This window comes from Phascolarctos cinereus, unplaced genomic scaffold, assembly GCF_003287225.1.
Source record: "Phascolarctos cinereus isolate Bilbo 61053 unplaced genomic scaffold, phaCin_HiC Scaffold_5;HRSCAF=322, whole genome shotgun sequence".
Taxonomy (NCBI): Eukaryota; Metazoa; Chordata; class Mammalia; order Diprotodontia; family Phascolarctidae; genus Phascolarctos; species Phascolarctos cinereus.
In genome coordinates, this window is record NW_027555958.1 from 252,678,568 (window position 1) to 252,699,567 (window position 21,000).

Here is a 21,000-nt window from a genome sequence, read left to right on the forward strand (position 1 = left end):
TCCAAAAAGTTAGAAAGTTTTTAATATTATATATATGTATATATATTTGTGTGTATGTACATAGAATATATATACACACCATACAAAGATACATTATCCTCCCTGATGCCCAGGAAGAGGGAGGAGGAAAAATGTTAAATAAGGCATAAGAAAAGCTGCAATAAGCACCAGCTTGGGATAGGGCAGGAGAAATGGTGTTGGAGGACATGATAGTTGGATACTGGGGCCTCAGCCCAAAAGGGGGTATGTAAGGAGGATTATCTGGTCTCCTCTCAAAGTGCCATGGGTCCAAGAAGGGTTCCAGGGGGATTGGGTTTATGTTGGCCAAGGAAGAAAACGTATGTTGTAAAATGAGAGGGAAAAAATCACTGGCCTAACAGCCAGAAGACTTGGGATTGAGCCCTGCCCCCAGTACTAATTCACTATGTGACTTTGGTCAATTTACTTTTACTTAACCTCAGCTTCCTCATTTGTAAAAGGAAGACTTAAAAAGGTCTACGATTCTAGCATTTTTTTTTGGTGGGGGGTGCTACTGATATAATAAAATCCCTCAGCCACTACATCTATTTTTCCTTTTGATAGTATGATGCTGGAAGATAGGATGGAGTCAGATCGGGAGCAGAGGAGGTAGAAAAATGTAAATAAGGGGAAGGGGAAGATGGCTAGTGCCTGGGGATAAATATAGAACAGGGGATAGAGAAGGATGGAGAGGGCTACCAGGGAAAGCGGAGTGAGAATGGTATGGTATAATCTTTATGGAGCAAGACATCAATGAGAAGTAGTGATGGCCATCACTGGGAGTTAGGGGTCACGTTGAAGGATCCAAAAGAGGAAGGGGCCTAAAACAAAAACCCTTAGCATTCAGCACACGCAGCATTTCTTCTCGTATTTACTCCTTGTAGGGAATAGAGCCTCAGTCTTCAAAATGAAGGTTTTCAAAGTCTCTTTGGGGTACCCGTGCCCTAGCCTCCACTCCTAGATCTGTCTCCTCAAGGCACCATCATCTTGGAGGGTGGCAGTGGCCATCTTTGATCCTGGGGCCAGGCCAGGGTGGTGGTAGACGTCTTGGAATTCTGTGGCCAGGATACCTATCTTTGATTACATGGACAGCCTCTAACTGGTGACGACTGAGGGCCCCGGATTGGCATCTCCTGGCTTCTCAAAAAACACGTAATCCTGGGCGGGGAGGAGCCAATAGGGACCCAATAAGAGGGATTCTGACACAGTATGATCCTTTAATCCCCATCCATGTTCTCCCAAAGAACTGTCCTTCTTCATTTGCCCATCTGTTTTCTCACATAATCCACCCTTAATCCCACACCCTTGAGATGAACAAGACACCCAGACAAAGGAGGAGAAAGAGGGAGCATGGGATATGAACACTCACAATGAGAAAGGCTGCCCCCAGCAGCACAGCCTTCAATCGAACATCAAGGTCCAGGGGGAACTGGAGGCCAAACTGGTCTGCATCAGTGAGGGCCTCTGGCACAATGCCTCCCCACTGTTTACTGATCCGACCCACACTCCGTGATTCATCCTTAGTCTTCACCTGATGACCAGGAGGAGGGAACTGATGAGCCATGAGGTTTGAGGGAGACTAGTTGCTGTATGAGGAATCTACCCCCTCTTGTCCCCTAGCAAGTTCACAACAGATTACTGAAGAAAACGAGGGTTCTATGGAGAATCTCAACCTTATGGAGTTGATCTCAGCCTCTCTCAAACATTTTCATACTTCTTTGGAGCAATTAATTCCCTTCATTTACAGCACAATTATAGAGTTGCAAAGCTCTTTTATTTACCAAAGCTACTGCTTTTGAGCTGATTCTAAGGGTCCCAGAGAATTCTTCTGTTTAGGGATATGGTGAACATGGTCACATTCAGCTTGACTACAGCCTTTGCCATCCCAAGCCCCACTCTGTCCCTTTTCTTTTCCTCCTTAAACATTTTCTAAAACACTTTATCCAGATATCTGCTTCCATAACATTCTACTCTGTACACACTATATCCCACTATTAAATTGTAAGCTCCCTAAGAGCAGCTGTTTCACAGCTTTGTACCCCCAGAATCTGAGCTTGAATCCATCTTGCTACACACTACCTATGTAATCTTGCACCAGTTATGTAGAGTAATTAGTTACTGATTAACTAAGTAATTAGTTACTGATACTCTGGTATCAGTTTCTTAATCTTAAAGTGAAGGGAGTCAACTAGATACAAGCCTAAATTCGCTTCCAAATCTTGTGATTCTATGAGTAAGTTACCTTTTTTTAATTAAAAATTTTTTAGATTAATACTTAACATTAAATTTATGAAATGTAAAAAGGTTAATCACTTAACTTCTATGAACCTCATTTGCCTTACCTGTAAAATGAGGGGATTGGACTATGTGGCCTATATGGGGCACTTCCAGCTCTAAAGCTATATAATCCTATGGTGCAAACTACCTCGATACCTATCCCTCTGTAAACTACCAAATTGACTTTCTTACGAAACCAATTGAATGCCAGTGCTTGTGAGCTTAAGTGTTACAAACTGGTTTTCCTTCCTGGCAGTAATTGGACAACCAGTGGGATGCTAAACCAGTATCGATGGGATAAAGATCTTGTCTAAAAAGACAGAAACTATAAGTTCTCCTTCCTCCCACGTCCCCTAAAATATCATTACTAGAAAGGAGCCACTTTGACAAGTGTTCGCATGTTGCAGCATAAAGGTCACAATGTGGCATCACAGCAGTAACCACTGCATTAGACTATAGGGACTGCCATCATACGGAGGAAAATATCTTTGATCATAGTGGCAGCCATATTGGATTTGGATGTTGGTATTAGAGATACCAATGTGTCCATCTTGCTTTCTAGGGGTGACTATCTTAAGTCATCAAGGTAAGTATGTTAGACTTTTGAGTACTTCTCTGTTTATGGAAGGGGACATCACTGTTTTATGTGGCATGCAATATTAAATCTCAGAGTTCTCACTGGTTCCCTGAAATTCACTGTCACAATTCCTGTCTCTTAATCCCTACCTCAAAGTTGGTGTCACTGCCACAACCACAGGCACAGCATGGCCCCACAACTCGAAGCAGTGTCTGGCGATCTGCATCCTGAATTGAGAACTTGGGCAGGAAGGGATGCCAGGTCTGCAGTACATGCCCAACAGTTGTGCCAGGGGGAGCCTGTACTTCCAGCTAAGGCCATGAGAAGACAGAATCACTACAGGGTTCCAAGCTGTCCAGTCCCCAATCCAGGTCCCAGTTTTCTTCATGGGCCTGGGCCCATGATAGAAGAAGACCACAAGGTTCTGGCTCTCTATCCCCAAGGCCTCTCAGACCCTCAATCTAGCTCCCCCAGCCTCAATATCCCTAGCTGTAGCTTCCACCTCCCAGCTTCCAAATCTTTGTCCCCTCGCTCTTTTAGGTTCTACCTCTAAGACCTTGAGCACAAACCCTAGCTCCCCTCAAGTCTCAAACATTCAGGCCCACCTCCTGAAGGCAACAGGGGCAGCAACAGGACCCACAATGGAGAGGGCGGATCAAGTGCAGGACCTCACGGTTCCTGGGATCAGCCACACGGATACGCATGGGCCGGCGAGCCCCACAGCAGAGACGGGCACAGCAGCTGCTTTCCTCAACTGCCTGGCCCAGTGGTAGCCCTGCTCCAGAATGTAGCTCATATCGGTTACAGACATCCCAGCCAAAAAATGCTAGGAGCAAGAGGTAAGGAGAGGCAAATACATGGACATTAGTACTGAATTTCTGAGCCCCACTTCCATTCATTCATTCATTCATTCATTCATTCACTCATTCAATAAGCATTTACTAAGCATTTGCTATGTACTAGATATTATGCTGATTAGGACACAAGGACAAAAATGAAATAATTCCTGCCCTCAAGGAGCTTACAATCTATTGAGGGCTGTGAAGAAACAACATGGAAATAAGTAGATACCAAATATATGCAGAGTAATTTCTGATGGTGAGGGAAGAACACTAGAAATTGGCAAATCAAGACAGGCCTCATGTACAAGGTTGAGCTCAGTCTGGAAGGAATTTTAGAGATTCTACAAGCTAGAGGTTGAGTACGGGGGAATTTTAGGCATGGGAGAAAGCCTACAAAGAGGCAGGGATACCAAAGGTATAATGTTGTCTGTAAGGGAACAGACAGTAGGCCAATTTAGTTGGAACACAGTTTCTGAAGGGGAGTAAGGTGAAATAACCCAGGAAAGACAGAACCAGTCAGAGTGTGAGGGGTTTTAAATGACAAACAGAGTTATCCTAGGGGTAATTGGGAGCTACTGGGACTTCCTGAACAGGAGAATTGTTATTCCAAGGTCAAATCTTTGGCAGAATTGTTGATTGGAGTGCAGAGAAGCTGGATGCAAAGAGACCAATTGGGAGAATTCTTGTGGTAGTGAAGGACAGATGTGACAAGAGCCTGTACTGGGGTAAAGGCTCAGTGAGTGGAGAGGAGACAAATGGGAGAGGCATGGTAGAGGTATAACAAACAAGATTTGGCAATTGCTTGTATATAGAGAGTAAGAGAGAAGAGGACACTTATGAGACTTTGTCTACAAGGACAGTGGTACCTTCAATAAAATAAAGATATCAGGAAGAGTGGAGGTGGGGGGAGGAGGGGAGAGGAGAGATAATGTTTGAGAATTGCTGACTTTTAAGATGCCCATGGGATATCCAATTGGCAATGTGCCATATGGGGTATAGGAATATGGAATCTCACTCTGATATAAGAAATGATGAACGTGAAGATAGAGAATCGTGTCAAGACTGAGATCAATACACACACACAGTGAGGTAAGCAAAACCAGGAAAACAATACACGTGACTTCAATAACGCAAGTGGACAAAACAAACTGAACTGAAACTGAAACTGAATATTGTGTAATTATAATTATATATGATATATTGCAATTCCCTGTCTTTTTGGAAGTGGGGAGTTATAGGTGTGGAATGATGCCTACAGTGTTGGACTTGGTTGCTATGTGGCTTAGTTTTGCTGAACTGCCACTTTTTCCCTTTCTTTTTTATTCTTTGTTATAAGGAATTGATCTCTGAGTAGGGGAAATGAGAAGAAAATGTTGCAGAATGAAGGCAATATAAAAACAAAAGATATCAATGAAAAAAATTTTAAGGAAATGTCCAATTGTCTATTAGGAAAGAATATAACTAAGGAAGGAGTGTAGGGCTAGATATATAAATCTAGGAGTAACTGGCCTAACGATGATAGTTGAACTGGGGGGAGATGATATAATGATTTAGAGAAAGACGGTCCAGTCTCTCCCCATTTTAATTCTACCAATTTCCAATCATAAGATTTCCTCTCCCAGCTCCTACCTCAACCATTCTCCAATCTATCAATTTTCCATATCTGACATAATTATACCCCACTTACCTTTCACCCGCTCAATCTTCTGATGAATCAGGATCTGATCGATCTAGGAAGAGAGACACATACAAACACACTTCTCTGCTACCCCATGAAGCTAGAAAGAAAGCCTGAATTTCCAGTTTTATTTCCTACTACTTTCCCTTTCATGCACTTTTTGCTTAAACCCCTAATTTCTTAGTTTCCCTTCTTCGACCTGTCCAAATCCTATCCATCCTTCAAGACTCTAGCCTCTTCTTCCCAGAAGTCTTTCCTGGTTCACTAGTACCACAATCACCTCTCGAAAGTAAGTTTTTCTCCTTTTTATCCTCTAGCATTTTATATCTCTCTTATGTCAATTACATTACATCATATATTAAAGTTATTCATAAATATAGTCTTATCTCTTTTATCAGACTATAACCTCCCTGAAACCAAGGACTATATATAAAATACATATATAAAATTAATTTTGTATTCCCATTACATCCTTTCCACCCAAATTCTCCATTTCCTCAGCCATAAAATGGGCATAATAGTTTGACTTAACCTACCTAACACCATGTTGTAAGGATTAAATGAAATAATGTGTGTGTGAAAATGACTTTGGGTCCAGATCCCAGAGCCTTCCTCCCTTATACTTCTAACTCACCTGTACAAGGAATTCCAGGCCGGAAGGGACGCCAGGCAATTGCAGAAAGGGAACAGTAACTGGTTCTGGTTCCAGGGGGGCCACAGGACCAGGGGAAGGGAAGAGGTTGACAATGTGGCCTGGACCAGGAGCAGGATTGGAATATGAGGCAGACTGGGTCACTGGGTATGGGGGTGATGGGGCATAGCCTTTGGGGGGTATGTAACCTGTAGGAAGGTGATATGGAAGAGGGAAGAAGTGAGAAGTAGACTGGCTTCCTTACTTTCCTTAAACTCCCCAGCAAACTAAGGGGAAACACATAGAGGAAGGAAGAAATGAAAAAAAAACACCTGGAGAAAAAGATGAAGGAGGTAGAGCAAAGACAACATGAGAGCATAGCAGGGAGGGGCCCCTTCCTAGCAAGTTTAACTACATTCCCAGGAGATGCCTCCCTTGACATCCCACTCCCTCCTTCACCAGCTTCCAAGCCTAAAAGTTAAGAGATGGAGAAGGAAGGCTAACAGGAGGCCTTATGGAGGTCAGCCCACCTTCACTTATCTCTCAGAGACAAGATCCCTCCCATCCCTGCCCAGTAACCACCCTACCCTAGGAATCCCTAATTACCTCCATAGAACATACCCTTACCTGCCATGGAGAGGGATGTCTGTGTCCGGTGAGGAGTGTCTTCTACAGAAAGAGAGCCGAAGGGAGAAAGTTGTAAAGAGAAAAAAGGGAGGGGGAGCAAAGACACATAGAGGCAGAGGCACAAATCAAGGACCAAGAGAAAGGCGGGTCGACTGAGGCTTACTCAGAGAAACAGGAAAAGTGGACTCAGGAATCTGAGATGCCCGCGTGGGACTGGGAGTGGGTAGATGGGAGGGAGGAGGGAGGGAGTAGAAGAAGAAAAAGAAGAAGCTCTACAAGAGACCCAGAGTCCTGGAACGCCTGGGTCCCAGCCACACCAGTCCCAGCTCCCTCCACTCTCCCAGTCTCTTTGTTCTCTTCTCCTCCCCCCTGGAGATCCCGCCCTGCTCCACTTCCCTACCCGCCCTAATCGGACGCCTCTTCTCCACCGCTTACAGTAAAGCAGCCCCTACTCCCCAGAACTGCGGGAGGTACCAGGCGGGCTCCGGCTGTTCAATTCCGGAGGGGTAAACTGTATCCAGATCCGTTCGAAACCTTCCGCCTAGGTTTTGGGAAAGGAGGCCCGATCACTAATGCAGACCCCCCCACCCCACCCCAGGCAGGGTGGGAGAGGAGAGGACACGCAGCTGCTTTCTTTGAGCCCTCCCCCCCAACTCTTTCCGGATCTTCTCTAACAACTGGGAGAATAGAAACGGAAGGGAGAGAGGATGAAAAAGTGAAAGGCCGAAAGGAAAGAACAGACTGAAAGACAGTCCCTCCCCGCCCCCAGCCTATCTCTTCCTCCTCTGCGGATTCCTTGCTCTAAATCTATGATCCTGTGATCTCTAGCGGCCAAACCTTAAAGCAACTGGGCCGCAGACATCAGGAGGTGGCCTGTTTTGGTAGCGCCCATAGGCACCTTGGTTCATGCTTAATGAGTCATTCTAGGTAGTGGGGAGGCGGGAGGAGGGGGAGAAACACAAGTGTGAGGCATGAATCAGTCAAGCTGCATTTATTTAGCACATGCTCTCGCCGGGTAGAGCGGGAGCGCTGAAAGTGTCAGGGCCAGCCTCTTCTGCTGGAAAATGGCATCCAATGGGATTGGGGTGGGGGTGGAGGCTTCTATGGGGCCTACTCCACCATATGCGAATCAGCCAACTCTAAGGTATTGGGTGCTGATATGCAAATTAACTAGCCCTAAAGTGGAAGGGCGGGGTACGGATACTGCGAAGGGAAGGGAGTGGGTTTAATGGAAAAAGTTACTGTGGTTTGGAAGGGTCACCACACTAGGCACACACATACACTTCCACCACATGACCGCAGCGCCCCCTCCTGGTAAATGCAGGAACTACGACCTCCCTGAAACCGTTTCATGTTTTTTGAACCCCTTCCTAACCGGCTCCTCTCATATGGCATCAGTTACCACTTATGCGTGCATCAATCAACCAACATTTATTAAGCACCTACTATGCGCATGTTTCCCACACCCATATCTGCACCTCTGGTCCTTACCTCACACATGTGAGACCCATACTTCCCCTATCCCACAGACTCCCTTAGGTTGTTTCATCTTTACTAAAAACTCAAAGGGAGGTAGTGTACACATCTGAATGGAAATTTGGAAACCTGGGCTTTTGGAGGCTCTAACTAGATATATATGATAAAGTTGCTTCCTTTCTCTGCACTTCAGTGGTCTTTTCTGTAAAATAGACTAGGCAAATTGTCACTGAGGTCCCTACCAGTTCTGATATTCTGAATCTACACAGAATTCTCTTGGCTCAGGTACCACAGAAAGCCTTTTCTGACCTTCCCAATTGCAAGGGCCCTTCCTTTTTGACTACTTTATATTTAACGACCTTGTATTTATATTGTTTTTATCCAATACATACTTGTATAGGGGAAGGGGGGAGGGGATAAGCATGTATATAGGCTGTGCTAAACCAGGAAGCCCTGGAATCAAAAAGACCTGAGTTCCCATCTGCCCTAGTTGTGTGACCCTGGGCAAGTTAACATCCATTTGCCTCAGTTTCCTCAACTTTAAAATGGGGATAATAAATAGCACCTACCTCCCAGACTGGTTGTTAAGATCAAATGAAATGTTTTTGCAAGGAATTTAGAACAGTGCATGGCGCATAGTAGGCACTATGCAAATGTTAGCTATTATTATTACAGCTATTAGCTAATTTCTTTTTTACAAGCATTATCTCATTTGATGTATCACCTCATCTTGCTCATCCAATGGCCAGGCTCCCTTTAATTGCATCAGAGAAAGTGTTCTCACTGGTGTGAACATCATGTTACCTCATTAACACCTCTGTGATTAACCTGTGATAACATCCCTCAATGTTAACTGTGAATGGGGGGCAGGGGTAGGAGGAATGCCAATACCTGATTTCTTACATATGTGTACATGTTGTAATTTCCCCCATACAAAGCAAGCATCTTCAGAGTAGGAATTGTTTCATTTTTTGTATCTGTATTCCCAGCACTTAGAATGGTGTTTGATACATAGTAGCTATTTAATAAATACTTCTTGATTGGCTGATGGATACATCTAAAGCCAATATCTTCATCTTCCTTTTCAGACTATTACTGATTCTGCCATTTTAAAAGTCAAAATTGTTTACAATGTTGGTGTCTTTTTCCCCTTCTTTTCCCACCATCTTCAATTACCAAATCTTGTCCATTCTGCCTTTAAAATATCTCTAGGATCCTAGCCTTTGTCTCCATTTCTGTGGCCCATTTTCATTTACAATTACGTGCATTCAAATTTACTAAGCACTTACTAAGTGCAGGCACTGTGCTGGAGGCCGATGTGGTAGGACATAAAGATTAATAAAACCATAAATATAGTCTGTTAGGGGACATCTGTCATTTGAATATAAACAACTGGTGGGGCAGCTAGGTGTCGAAGTAGATAGAGCTCTGGCCTTGGAGTCAGGAAAACCTGAGTTCAAATCTGGCCTCAGACACTTAACATTTACTAGCTGTGTGACCCTGGGCAAGTCACTTAACCCCAACCGCCTCATGAAAAAGCAAACGAAAAAACAACAACAGCAAAAAAAAAACCCAACTGGAATCAAGGTTGAGTGTGATAAGTGGGAGAGAAATACAAAGTGCTATGAGGGTTCAGAGGAGGAAGAGATTACCTATCAGCCTGAGAAGGAAAGATAAGGGAAGGCTTCATGGAGGAGGTGGCTTCAGCCTCTGTGGATGTCAACTGGCAGAGAAGCTGGGAAAGGACATTTCAGGTCAAAGGAATGCCATAAGCAAAAGTGTAATAAGGCAGAAAACTGTAGGAGTAAATTCAAGAAATTTGGATGGACTACAGAGTATAGGAAGGAGAATTAGTATGAGAAAAGGGTGGAAAAGTAGGTTGGAGTCAGAGTAGGCAGGATTTGAATGCTAGTTTAAGGAGTTTGGACTTTATGTAGTAGCCCTTAGGGAGTCGCTAAAGGTTTTTCAGAAGAGGAATGACATGGTTAGACCTGATTATTCTAGCAGTGGTAACACTACTGAATTGAAGTTATAAGAGTGAGTGAGCATCAGAATGAGGTAGTTGCAGTAAAAATGGAAAGGAGGGGATGCATGTAAAAACATTTTTTTTTTTGCGGAGGTAGAATTCACAAGGACATGCCTTAGATTCTCTTCAACAAATGTTAATAAGGCTAACTATATCTAAGACACTATAGGTCCCGAGCATATAAAAGACAAAAATGAAACAGTTCCAACTTCCCCAAAGGAGCTTACATTCTAACACGGGATACAATATGGGGGCATAATTTGAGGAAACAGTAACAAGTAAGGCTTCTGGAAGAAATGATACCTGAGGAAGTGATAACTAGCCTAGAAAAAAGATAAGTATTTTGGGAGGTTGAAATTTGGAAGGAGTATATTCTAGGTGAGGAGAGGGCTTGTTTAATGCACAAAAATGAGAGATGGATATGGAATTCAAATTCAGGGAAGAGCTAATAGTTCACTTTAAAACAGATTAGGACATGAAGGGGAATAACGCGAAATAAGGCTGTCAGGGCAGGTTAGAGACAGATTATAGGAGACCTTAAAAATGCCTGTCCAAAAAGGCTTTTTGTCCTAGATGCTATAGAAAGTCAAGAGAGCAATGTGGTTTGTCCCTCCCCTATGGACTAGTCTGCTTACGAGGTCAAGGTGGAAGGGAATTGCAAGGGAAATACCCATGGAGCACTTAGGAAGCAGTATGGACTGCAGATGCAGAAAGCAGAAAAGCAAACAGGTTTATTTAGTATATATTCACAACCAGAAACAGCTCTGGCAGAGTAAGGGATCCCATCAGGATACTCCTCAGGTGAAAAGTAGAGCTAGAGATCTGGCCATAAGGCAAGCCAAGTTTGCTATAGGGACTAAAAGAGTCAGAGCGGTTTCCTCTTTCCCCAATCCTTAGTCAAGAGGATTAGGCATGGCCAGAGATACTAAATCAGCTGGCGTACCAAATTAGTCCCATTGAGGTAAGGATGGAAGGGTTGATGAAAAGGGGGCTTTGAGTTTAGGTCTTGATATGCTAATCAGGCAACTATAACTTGGCAGGAAAACTGTGAAAGGGATGGGCCATGCAAGGCACCCCAAATAGGTGAGTCAAAGCCTCCTCTGTGCCTTAGTCCCCTATGTTTGGAATTCATTTCCAAAGAGTTTAGACGCTACGTCTTATATAAGGCTTTTCTCAGCTACCACCATTCCACTTGTCTATGTTCTCTCCTTCTTGAAATTAATTTTAATAAATTCATTTATGCACATGTTATATTCTCTCCCTACCCCTACCCACAATAATATGTAGGCTGGTGGATGGCAGGGGCTGTTTGCTGGAGATATTTTGAAAACAGAATGGACAAGACTTGGTGCCTGGAAGTAGGTGAGAAAGGAAGCAAAAATGCCAAGATTTCAGCCTTGACTTTCAAAATGGTAGAATCGGTAACAGATTGGAAGGAAGATGAGTATATTGGCTTTAGCTGTAGATCCATAGAATGTCAGAACAGGACAGATCCTCAAAGATCATCTTATCCAATCCACTTTACAAAGAGGACACTGAGACACAGTACCTTGCACGTAGCAGGTACTTGTTTGAACTAAAGATTATTTTGGGAGCTACCTGAAGAAAGGATTGAAGAAAAGAGAGATTGGAATCAGGAAGACCAAATAAGGAGACTATCACAATAGTCTAATGGAAGGTGATGAAGCCCTGAGTTAGTGGCAGTTTGAGCAGGAAGAGGGGGATGAATAAGAGAGAGGTCAATGAGGTACAATTGACAAGACTTGGCAGTTCAATATGGAGGTTGAGGGAGAAGGAAATGACAAAGATGACTTTAAGACTACAAACTTGGATATCTAGGAGATGGTGCTGCCCTTAATGGGAAATTTGAAGAAGTGATGTGTTTTGGGGAAAGATTCTGTTTTAGCCATGCTCAGTTTAGAAATGTAGACATACCTAGCAGGGAGTTGGTGATATGGGATTGGAGTCAGGGAGAGATTAATAGGAGTTATTTGTGTAATGTTAGGAAATGAATTTATCAGAGCTGACAAGAAAACTAAGGTTGATATAAAGGTAACAGATGAAGCCAGCCTAGTAGATGAGATTACCAAAGGAAAGAATATAAATAAGAGTCCCTCAGGTCAGATTCCTCCCACACCCTGCTACCCAGGTGGGATTAATAAAGATGCCAAAGTTTTCTGCATTTCATTTTTAATTTTCTTCTCACTCCCAATTTCCAAACAAAACACCAGCAAAGATGGAGAAATCAAGTTCCCCAGCATCCCATCAGTTGGTGGCTTCTCCCAGGAACAACTGGAGTACCCTTACAAAAACAGGTTTGCTGCATCATGCCTAAAGAGGTTAGTCTGAAGACTGGTTGGGTGGGATAATATAGGGGAAGATTAAAGAGCTAAGGCAAGCCAGCCAAGAATAAGCAGGGAGCCCCCCACAGGGGCAATGGGCATTGCCATGGTGTCTCCTGTCAGGGCCTGGTAGTAAAAGCTGCCACAGAAGAAGGAGATCCCAGAGGTAAGCAGAGTCCCAGCCTGGGAGTAAAGGAGAAGACAGACATGTGAAGCTCTGAAGTGCAGGAACTGGGATTGGGGATTACACCAGCTCTGTTCCTCCTGTGATATAGGAATGTTCCCACAGGTCCTCAGCCTATGACTCATCCCTCCATACTCTCCTTCAGTCTCTTTGACTTGTGCCTCCAGCCCTGCCCAGTTACAACATTCACTCCCCCAATAAAGATAACTCTTTTGGTGGGGAGGACATTCTGGGCAGGGTAGAGGATGAATAGGCTTGCAGGCACCCTGAAACTTACCCAAATCTGCTTGCTACAGAGGGGGACGCAGAGCAGAGCCAGACTGTGGAAGAAGTGGTGTTTGTTGGTTTTCTCAAAAAGCTAGAAAATGAAAGAAAATGCAAGAACTGCATTTTTCTCAGGAATTTATATAGATTTACAGTTCCCTCTCCACTCCCTTAAAGGTTCCCTGTTATATTGAAGTCCGTATTCCCACCTTCTCTAAGAAATAACCAGGTCTCCATGGCCCCTGCCCCACAGAGCATAGGGCAGGTAGACTCCAACACATTTCGACTTCCCCAACCCCAGTTCTTTTGGTGGCCCAAGTAACTGAGACTCCAGTGCTCCTTTTCTCTTGGGAACTCTACACATATTAGGGTCATCATCAACTCCCCCCACCCCCTAAGGCCTAGGCCAGCAGCAAAGGTAGGGCAGCTCTTTTACCTCTTTACGATATGGGTCCTGGATGTTCGCACCTGTAAAAGATAACAGCAAAAATTAATACCGACCTGCCAAATCCAAGCACTTTATGAAATCGTGACCGCACCTAACCTGCCAGCCTGGGATAAAGGGGTCCTTCAAACGGGCCCCTTGCCGGCTTCTGATTAGGCAGAAGCAGTAAATTGACAGTCAGAGTGGCCAATCGTAGTGAGACTCGGTAGGTTGGAGAAGGGTCTTTTGCTTCGAAAACTAACCCATAAAAGTGGTCGAGGGCAGGCTCGAACCAGACCAGTTAAGTCCACCTTCCACCAGTTTTAGTCCGCCCAGCTCCCAGCTTCTACCCACTTGACCCTTTGAAGTCACCCACTTCCAGACCCCTGCTCCCGGCCCTCTCCACCTCAGCTCTATACCCATAATTTAAACCCCGGCCCGGCCCCCTGACCATGAGCCCCGTAACTGGCCAACCCCAAGGCACTGGCTCCGGACACAGCGCCTAAGCGGCGGAAAGCAGCACCCAGTCCAGCCATGGCAGTAGAAGGTCACAGAATTTAGGAATTCCGGACCACAGACCCGAGAATCTAGCCAATCCCAATCGTCTATGCAAATAAGTTCTTCCACTGCCCAATCCTGGCTGCGTTAATTTTAGCGTCTACCACCTTCACCCCTCAACCAAGTTGAAAAGATTGTGAAGCTGCTGGTGAATGGCGCAGGTGCCCTGCGGGCGGAAGAACTGAAAACCAATTAGGAGGTGGGCAAGGGGCGGGTGGAAGAGAAGAGACACCACCTAGGGCTGGACTCAAGGTCCAAAATCACTCCCTCATAGCCCCACCTACTCCCACTGGCCCCGCCTCGTGTGCTGCAAACCCTGCCTACCTTTGGACAGACGATTTTGGTCCCTGCCTATAGGGCTCCTCCTCCCTGCCTCTAGAGACCTGGAGGTCTATTTTTTTCCTGGGCTCCCCCTGCTTGGCTAGCATTGCCCCCCACCCAAATTTACTAGAAACCACACCCAGGCTCCCTCGTCCCGGCCTCCCCACAGCCCAGATCTCCAGGGCCAAACCAGCGCCTAGGGCAGGGGGAGAAGTGTCCAGAAGAGGGAGCCACCCCCACCCCAACCCCAGGTACCCCTTGCATCTTCTTACTTAAGCCCCACCTGTCTCGCGCTTCCTCCTCTCCTCACCTCCTTCTCTGCTCTTAGTCGGACTAGGTTCATTCAGCCTCTTCGATGCCTCTAGATTTCTATCTGTCACCGCCCCTCCCCCCTTTCACTCCTTTCTTCCACCTGCATCCCTGACCCCCATTTCCACTACCTCTCCATGGTCTCTGAAGGAGCAAAAGGCCTGGGAGAGGTGGGGCCAAAGTGGGGAGAAGAGGCGAGGGGTACCTGAAGTTGGGGTAGGGGAGGAGAGGAAGGAGGAAAGGGAGGGGGGATGGGAGAGAAGCAGTGAGGCGGAAGCGAAGAAAAAGGGAAGGGATGGGTGGAGGGAGAGAGAACATCAGAGTGAGGGGATGCAAGGCTCTGTAGGCCGGGGAAAGAGAAGGGAGGGAGGGAAGTAGCGAGCTCGAGCGGGGTTGGGGGGAGGGAGAGGGGAGGGGGAGGCAGCTGGGCTGTGACGCGCGTGGCTGCTGCGGCTGCTCCGCCGGCGGCTCATCACTCTCGGGCTGGGATGGACGAGGGGCGGGCGGGCCCCGGCTCGCAGAACCAGGAGTTCGGGCCGCCCAGCAGCTAAGCGCTTCCCCCACCACTCCTCTCCTCTACCTCCACCATCCCCCGAGGGACACCGTCCCCGCTCTGCCTTCCCCAATCCCAGGATCTCTGGAACCCAGCTCCCAACCCCCTAGCCCAGGGTTGGGGAGGTCGGCAAGGGACCCAAAACCCGACCTTTTCTGATCTCCCCTGGATTTTCTTCCCCCTTACTCGAGACCGAGTGGATTCCTCCTCCTCCTTCCTAAGGATTCCGACCTAATTCCCTCCTGTTCAGAGGATTCAGCGTGGGGCCTTCCCGACAGCCCTCAGATCCCTTAGGATCTCCGGAGACTATTCCCCCCCCATCCCTGATCTCTCAGGATCCGTGAGATCCTCCACCTTCTCCCCATTTTCAATTCTTCCTCAATCAAGTCCTATCGGGAGACGCCCCCAGCCCCATTCGAATATCTCCAGGGATCCAGCGGTCTCCAATCCATCGTACTCAACCCCCGCTGCGGGATTCCTGGTTCCCAGCCCCCTCCTAGGCGGGCATCTGCTTCTCCTTTCCCTGGCCTCGTACCCTACCTCTCCTCTCCCTGGGAATCGACTGGATTCTGGCCCGCCCCCGGGGCTTGGGGTAATCCCCCTCCCCAGTAGGGTGAGGCGCTGTGGGCGGGGGCCCGGTCTGCCGGGTTTGGAGGCTCTAAGGCCCCTGCACCCCTAAGGACCCTATCTGCCTCCCTCCTCCCCCACTCCGAGCCCCTGATGGAGAAGCCACGGCCCCGGGGTTGAGGCAGGTAAGAGACTGGGGAGGGGCCCCAGAGGGTCTGCCGTGTGCCTGTCTCTGCATATCTCTCTCTAGCCATCTTCAGTCCCTGTATCTCTGTATCTTCATTTCTCCCTCTCTTTCTTGGTCTTGGTCACTTTGTCTCTGTCTCTTTGTCTCTCTCTCTCTCCAGCCCATGAATGATCCTTTCAATGGGCCCACAGACCCCGTGTGTTCCCATCTCCCCCTCCTCCTCCCCCTTCCTGGCCAATCCATTTCTCCACTGCAGGGGAGGGGGCTGAGGCCTGAACCCCTGCCTCCCAACTCCCTTTGGGTTTGGGGAGTCAGGCCTGAGCAGGTGATGGAGGGAGGGAGGGAGGGAGGGAGGGAGAGATTGAAAAAGAGAAGGGGGGTGGGGAAGAAAGATTGGAAGAGAAATGGAGACATAAGATGGGAAGAGAGAGATAGGAGAGAGATGAGTGTAAGAAATAGAGGAGAAGGAGATAGGAGGGAGATATTGGCAGAAAGGAAGGGGAAAGAGATGAGAAAGAGATGGAGAAAGAAATTGGGCAGGAGAGAGAGATGGGGACAGATTAAGGCAAAAGGAAGATGCAGGGGGAAATGCATAGAGATATGGAGGGAAAGAGAGAAAGATGGAGAAAGAAGGGGAAGAGGGATGAAGGAGAGGGAGGAAAAGGATGTAGGTAGAAAAGGGATGAGACCGATGGAGATCAGAAGTGTTGGAAGATGGAAGGAGTGGGAGGGAGAGATGTAAGGGAGAAAAAGAAACAAAGATGGGGAGATGGGATGGGAAGGAGGCAGAAGGAGAAGCAGGGAGAACTAGAGAGAGATTGGGGAGTGGAGAAGTAACTGAATGGTGGGGATGGAGAGCAGTGAAACAAGACCCAAGTGAGTTGGGATATGAAATACCAGGAGAGGGCAGGGTCCTAAAGAACAGAACAGTGAGTTGGGGAGGTGGGGTAAGGAAAGGTGAGGTGGGAAAGGAATAGGACTGGAGTGGTATTGGGGATTTCAGTATCCTCATCTCCAGAATAAATTGACACCTGCAGAGAGAGCTGGTCTGGCAGGCATGCAAACATTCCTGGCTCTGAAAATGACCCAAAGAAATCTCCTTGTCAGCAAACAGCTTTGGCAGTGGGAGGGGAGGGGAAGAAAGAGTATGTAAGAATCACCCAGGTGTCTGGATTTCCCCCCTTCCCTAAATCCTGCTTTTTTTCAGGGGACCCAGGTGCTTTACCCACAAATATTATGTGATAATTCGTTCCATCTTAGTGAACTGGGAGAGGAGAGGTAAGGGAGGCAAATAGGCTGGTTGTCTGAGCCCTAGAAAGGAGGAAAGGCTAGATTTGGAGCCAATACAGAAGTGGAATACTAGATTGAGGTGGAGGGATAGGTGAAACATGTAGGTTGCAACCCCAGTGCCAGTAAGGAACCTTCAGTTCTTTTTTTTGGAGGGGAGGTGACCTAGAAGAGTAGGGTGAACAGAGACTAACACTGTCAAGGGGCAGTTGCTGTGTTCATCTCAAGCCTTCTACCCCACCCCCCACCATTCCAGCATAAGTAGTTCCCCCTCCCTACCTATTCACCAGAGTCTGCAGGCCTGGGTCACTAGTGCTATACTAGGATTGGCCAACAAGGGGGGCAAGAGGCGGGGCCTTCAGGCCTCTCTGGCACCCCCGAACTCCTCCCCCCCCCACAATACAGGCTCTTTTATTTTAGCTCTAAGGGTGGGAGAGACCCAGGAGTCTGGTGTCCCAGTCCTTGGGTTTTTTCCACTCTTACTCCTCCAACCCCGGTTTCTAGTAGAGACCCCAGTATCTCTGGTCTCAAAGCCCTTCATGCCCCCCTTTTCCACCCCCTAGCCTCCTTCCAGGGTTAAAGCTGCAGCTGGTTGCCGCGGTAACATTGCGGGGCAGCATCCAGTTGTCCTGGCAACCAGTACCAGGATCACACATCTTTCCCCAGAAATTGCCCCCCACCCCCCATATAAACCCTCCTCCCCAGTCAGAAGATCCAGGCTTTCAGCTGTCCAGTCACTAACTCACCAGAAACCCTTGAACTTTAGGGGAAAGAGAAAAGAAGGCAGCTATGTGAAAGAAGATAGGTGACAGCTGGAGGGCTGGATACCTAAGTCCCCTTGGGTACTGAGGGATAGAGAAGAAAAGAAGCTGGGGGTTGAAAACCTGGGTCCCAGCCACTACCTCAGAGCAAGGGTGGGAATGGGGAGTTTGCTGTGGTGGTTAAATTATAGCTCCAAAGTAATTAACACAGATAAACAAACCACCACTTCCTGCTAATTAATGAATTGGTATTTTTATTTTCTCTTTCAAGTCTATTTCTCTCCTCCCCCAGACCAACACGTGTGTGTGTGTGTGTGTGTGTGTGTGTGTATAAGTAAACCTGGACACCCCAGTCCCTGAGAGAAGCCAGAACTAGGAAGTATGGAGGCCCTATGTTTAGGGGACCTGAATCCCTAATCCCGAAGAGTTGTGCTGTAGGGATTCAGGGACCTTAGACTATGCTGACCTGAGCTCCTTCCTATTGACCATGACCTGGCTCCTCTTATCTCTTGCCCTGTATCTGTTCTGGGGGTGGTAGGGTTGAGGGGTTGGTGGGAGGGATGGAAGTAATGCAGAACCTGAGTTCTAACTAACCACTTGTCTCTTCTCTCTGTTTCCCCTCCTATTTTGCTTCTATCTTAATCCTCTCTTCCTTTCTGTTTCTTGTCTTTTTTTTTGCTTCTATATCCCTCCCTCTTCCTGTTTTTCTTTTTCTGTATCCCTCTATCTCTCCATCCCCAAGCCTGTTGTTTTATCTCTTTCTAGGTCCTGCCGTCTTCCCCCACTTACCATCTACCCCCCCATTCCCCACCCTTTGCTCTCTCCATGGAGCGCAACAGACCTCTCTTCTTCCCTATCTAACTTCCCCTCCCTCCCTGCCCCCTTTCCTTCCCCCTTTTCCCCCTCCCCATCCTTCCCCCTGGGGAGAGGGGGGGATCTCCCTCCCTCTCCCCCCCCCTACTCTCTCTCTCTCCGAGGGGGGGGATCCCAGGGAGGGAGGGGGGTCCCCCCCAATCAGCATGTGGCTCTTGGTGCTGTGTCTGGTGGGGCTGGTGGGGGCTCAAAGGGGCGGAGGGGGTCCAATAGGCGGTATCCCAGGGGGTCCTGGGGCTGGGGAGGAACGATTCCCAGTGGTTGGCACCGCGTATGGGCGTGTGCGGGGAGTTCGTAGAGAACTCAACAACGAGATCCTGGGCCCAGTGATGCAGTTCCTGGGGGTCCCCTACGCCACACCCCCTCTGGGGGCCCGACGCTTCCAGCCCCCTGAGGCACCAGCCTCTTGGCCTGGGGTGAGGAACGCTACCGCCCTCCCGCCTGCCTGCCCCCAGAACCTCCACGGCGCCCTCCCAGCCATCATGCTCCCGGTCTGGTTCACGGACAACCTGGAGGCTGCCGCTGGCTACGTGCAGAACCAGAGTGAGGACTGTCTGTACCTCAACCTCTACGTGCCCACTGAGGATGGTAAGGGCAGAGACTGGTGGTACAAATCTGCCCCCTTCCCTAGATCTGACACACACACATGCCCCTTCATGCACAGATCCCATACTCCACCCACAGGCACCTTTTCATCAAGGCAAATAATCATATATTCTCTCTCTCTCTCTCTCTCTCTCTCTCTCTCTCTCTCTCTCTCTCTCTCTCTCTCTCTCTCTCTCTTTCTCTCTCTCTCTTTCAGATATAGTTATGTGTTCCCATACACGTCTTATACCACATCCCTATCCCAGAAAATAAACTCAAACATTTCCCATACATGCATCACACAGCAAATCCCAAAGCATATTATGCACATACATGTGTCAACACTCCCAGAGCATATTATATACATACGCCCTACACTTCCATATATACTCACTTCATAAACAAATATTGGCCAGTTGAGCCCTCTACTATCCTAAAGAGAAAACCACAGCATTTGATAAAGATGATTTTTCTCCCTTTCCATTTCCCTCTCCTTCCTCCTCTACCTGCTTCCAACTGTCCTGCCTCCCCAGCCAAATATTCCTGAAGGATATAGGCATTTTCTAAACTACTTACCCACTCCAAGAGCAAGTAACCCCCTGAATCAGACACATCCCACTAATTATTACCTTTAAGAGAAAATACCAACCCTGGGCTCAAAAATCAATCCTCAATACCCTCTTCATCAAGGAAGCAGAAAATACTCTCTAAATATCATGTCATAGGGCCAAACCCCACTGACCCCTAGCTGAACATTCACAATTCACTCTCTAAATGATCTCTAGACAATCCAACTTCCAACTATCTAGATTAAGACTAGATAAATGCTTTCTGACTTCCTGACACAAACCACCCCAACCCTCATATATCATCTATCCCCAACACCCCTGACACATGTACACAAACTATCTTTGACAATCTCTCCAAAGAGATTGTCTATTCCCAAAATTACCTGTGCATCCACACAACTTAATCCCATGCATTTACAAAATCTAATTCCCATATACACTATTTAATTTACATCCCCTCCAATACTACCTGAGAGGCAAGTTCAATTGATCCTCCACCTTCTCCAATATTCTATCTACCCTCATATCTCCTTAAACATACATCATAGCCCCTATTAACTGTTGCTATTCAGTACTCCCCTGTATGCACACAATCTACTCTATTACTTACCATACATGCATATAATTTATTTCCTAACACACATAAACAATTCCGCCACATTCCCAGTACACATACTGTTTACCACTGATATCCACTTGGTCACACAATTTATCCCTAATATCTCATATTCACACAAAGAATCCCTAGCATCCCCCTTACAGGCACACAATTCACCACTTACACCATAAACCCATATAATTTACCCCCCAATATTGTTTCTGACAGTACCCATCAATCCCCTTGCACACAAATGCCCCCATACACACACAATATCTACCCCTAATAATCTTCATACACATATATGTAGTTTATTGCCATCATTCCCAATAGAACAAGAATATCTCCAACATCTTCATAACTTACTGCTCCAGACACACAATCTACCACCTAGACTCTACCCCAATATCATGCATATATTCTATGGCAAAATTCCCTTTAAAAGTGTTTCAACTTCTTCCCATAC

At 47.0% G+C, this 21,000-nt stretch overlaps 2 protein-coding genes across 24 annotated transcripts in view; one reads left to right on the forward strand and one right to left on the reverse strand.

Annotated features, from left to right (window-relative positions):
• On the reverse strand, window positions 1–14,979 carry LOC110194321 (transmembrane protein 256). Of its 15 annotated transcripts, none has more exons than XM_078155637.1 (11): window positions 14,686–14,979; window positions 13,379–13,410; window positions 12,956–13,036; window positions 7,125–7,191; window positions 6,651–6,692; window positions 6,027–6,232; window positions 5,402–5,444; window positions 3,478–3,698; window positions 3,022–3,183; window positions 1,388–1,549; window positions 1–1,176 (listed from the first exon to the last, which is right to left on the reverse strand). In XM_078155637.1, the coding sequence occupies exons 1-11, from the start codon at window positions 14,870–14,872 to the stop codon at window positions 1,114–1,116; spliced, it is 1,266 nt and encodes a 421-aa protein (XP_078011763.1). In that variant the 5' UTR covers window positions 14,873–14,979; the 3' UTR covers window positions 1–1,113. The 15 variants fall into 15 exon arrangements, with proteins under 15 accessions (XP_078011763.1, XP_078011767.1, XP_078011757.1 ...); XM_078155641.1 differs by lacking the exon at window positions 14,686–14,979 and adding an exon at window positions 14,032–14,115; XM_078155631.1 differs by lacking the exon at window positions 14,686–14,979 and adding an exon at window positions 13,818–13,982.
• NLGN2 (neuroligin 2) overlaps window positions 14,208–21,000 on the forward strand; it is an 18,304-nt gene continuing 11,511 nt past the window's right edge. For 3 of the 9 annotated variants that reach the window (XM_020966523.2, XM_078155624.1, XM_078155625.1), the window contains exons 1-2: window positions 15,109–15,859; window positions 17,069–19,370. In XM_020966523.2, the coding sequence (XP_020822182.2) occupies window positions 18,929–19,370 (442 nt within the window). In that variant the 5' untranslated portion in view covers window positions 15,109–15,859; window positions 17,069–18,928. Of the gene's footprint in view, window positions 14,497–15,108; window positions 15,860–17,068; window positions 19,371–21,000 lie in introns of those variants that run through there. The other 6 variants (XM_078155623.1, XM_078155619.1, XM_078155621.1 and 3 more) reach the window with 6 other exon arrangements.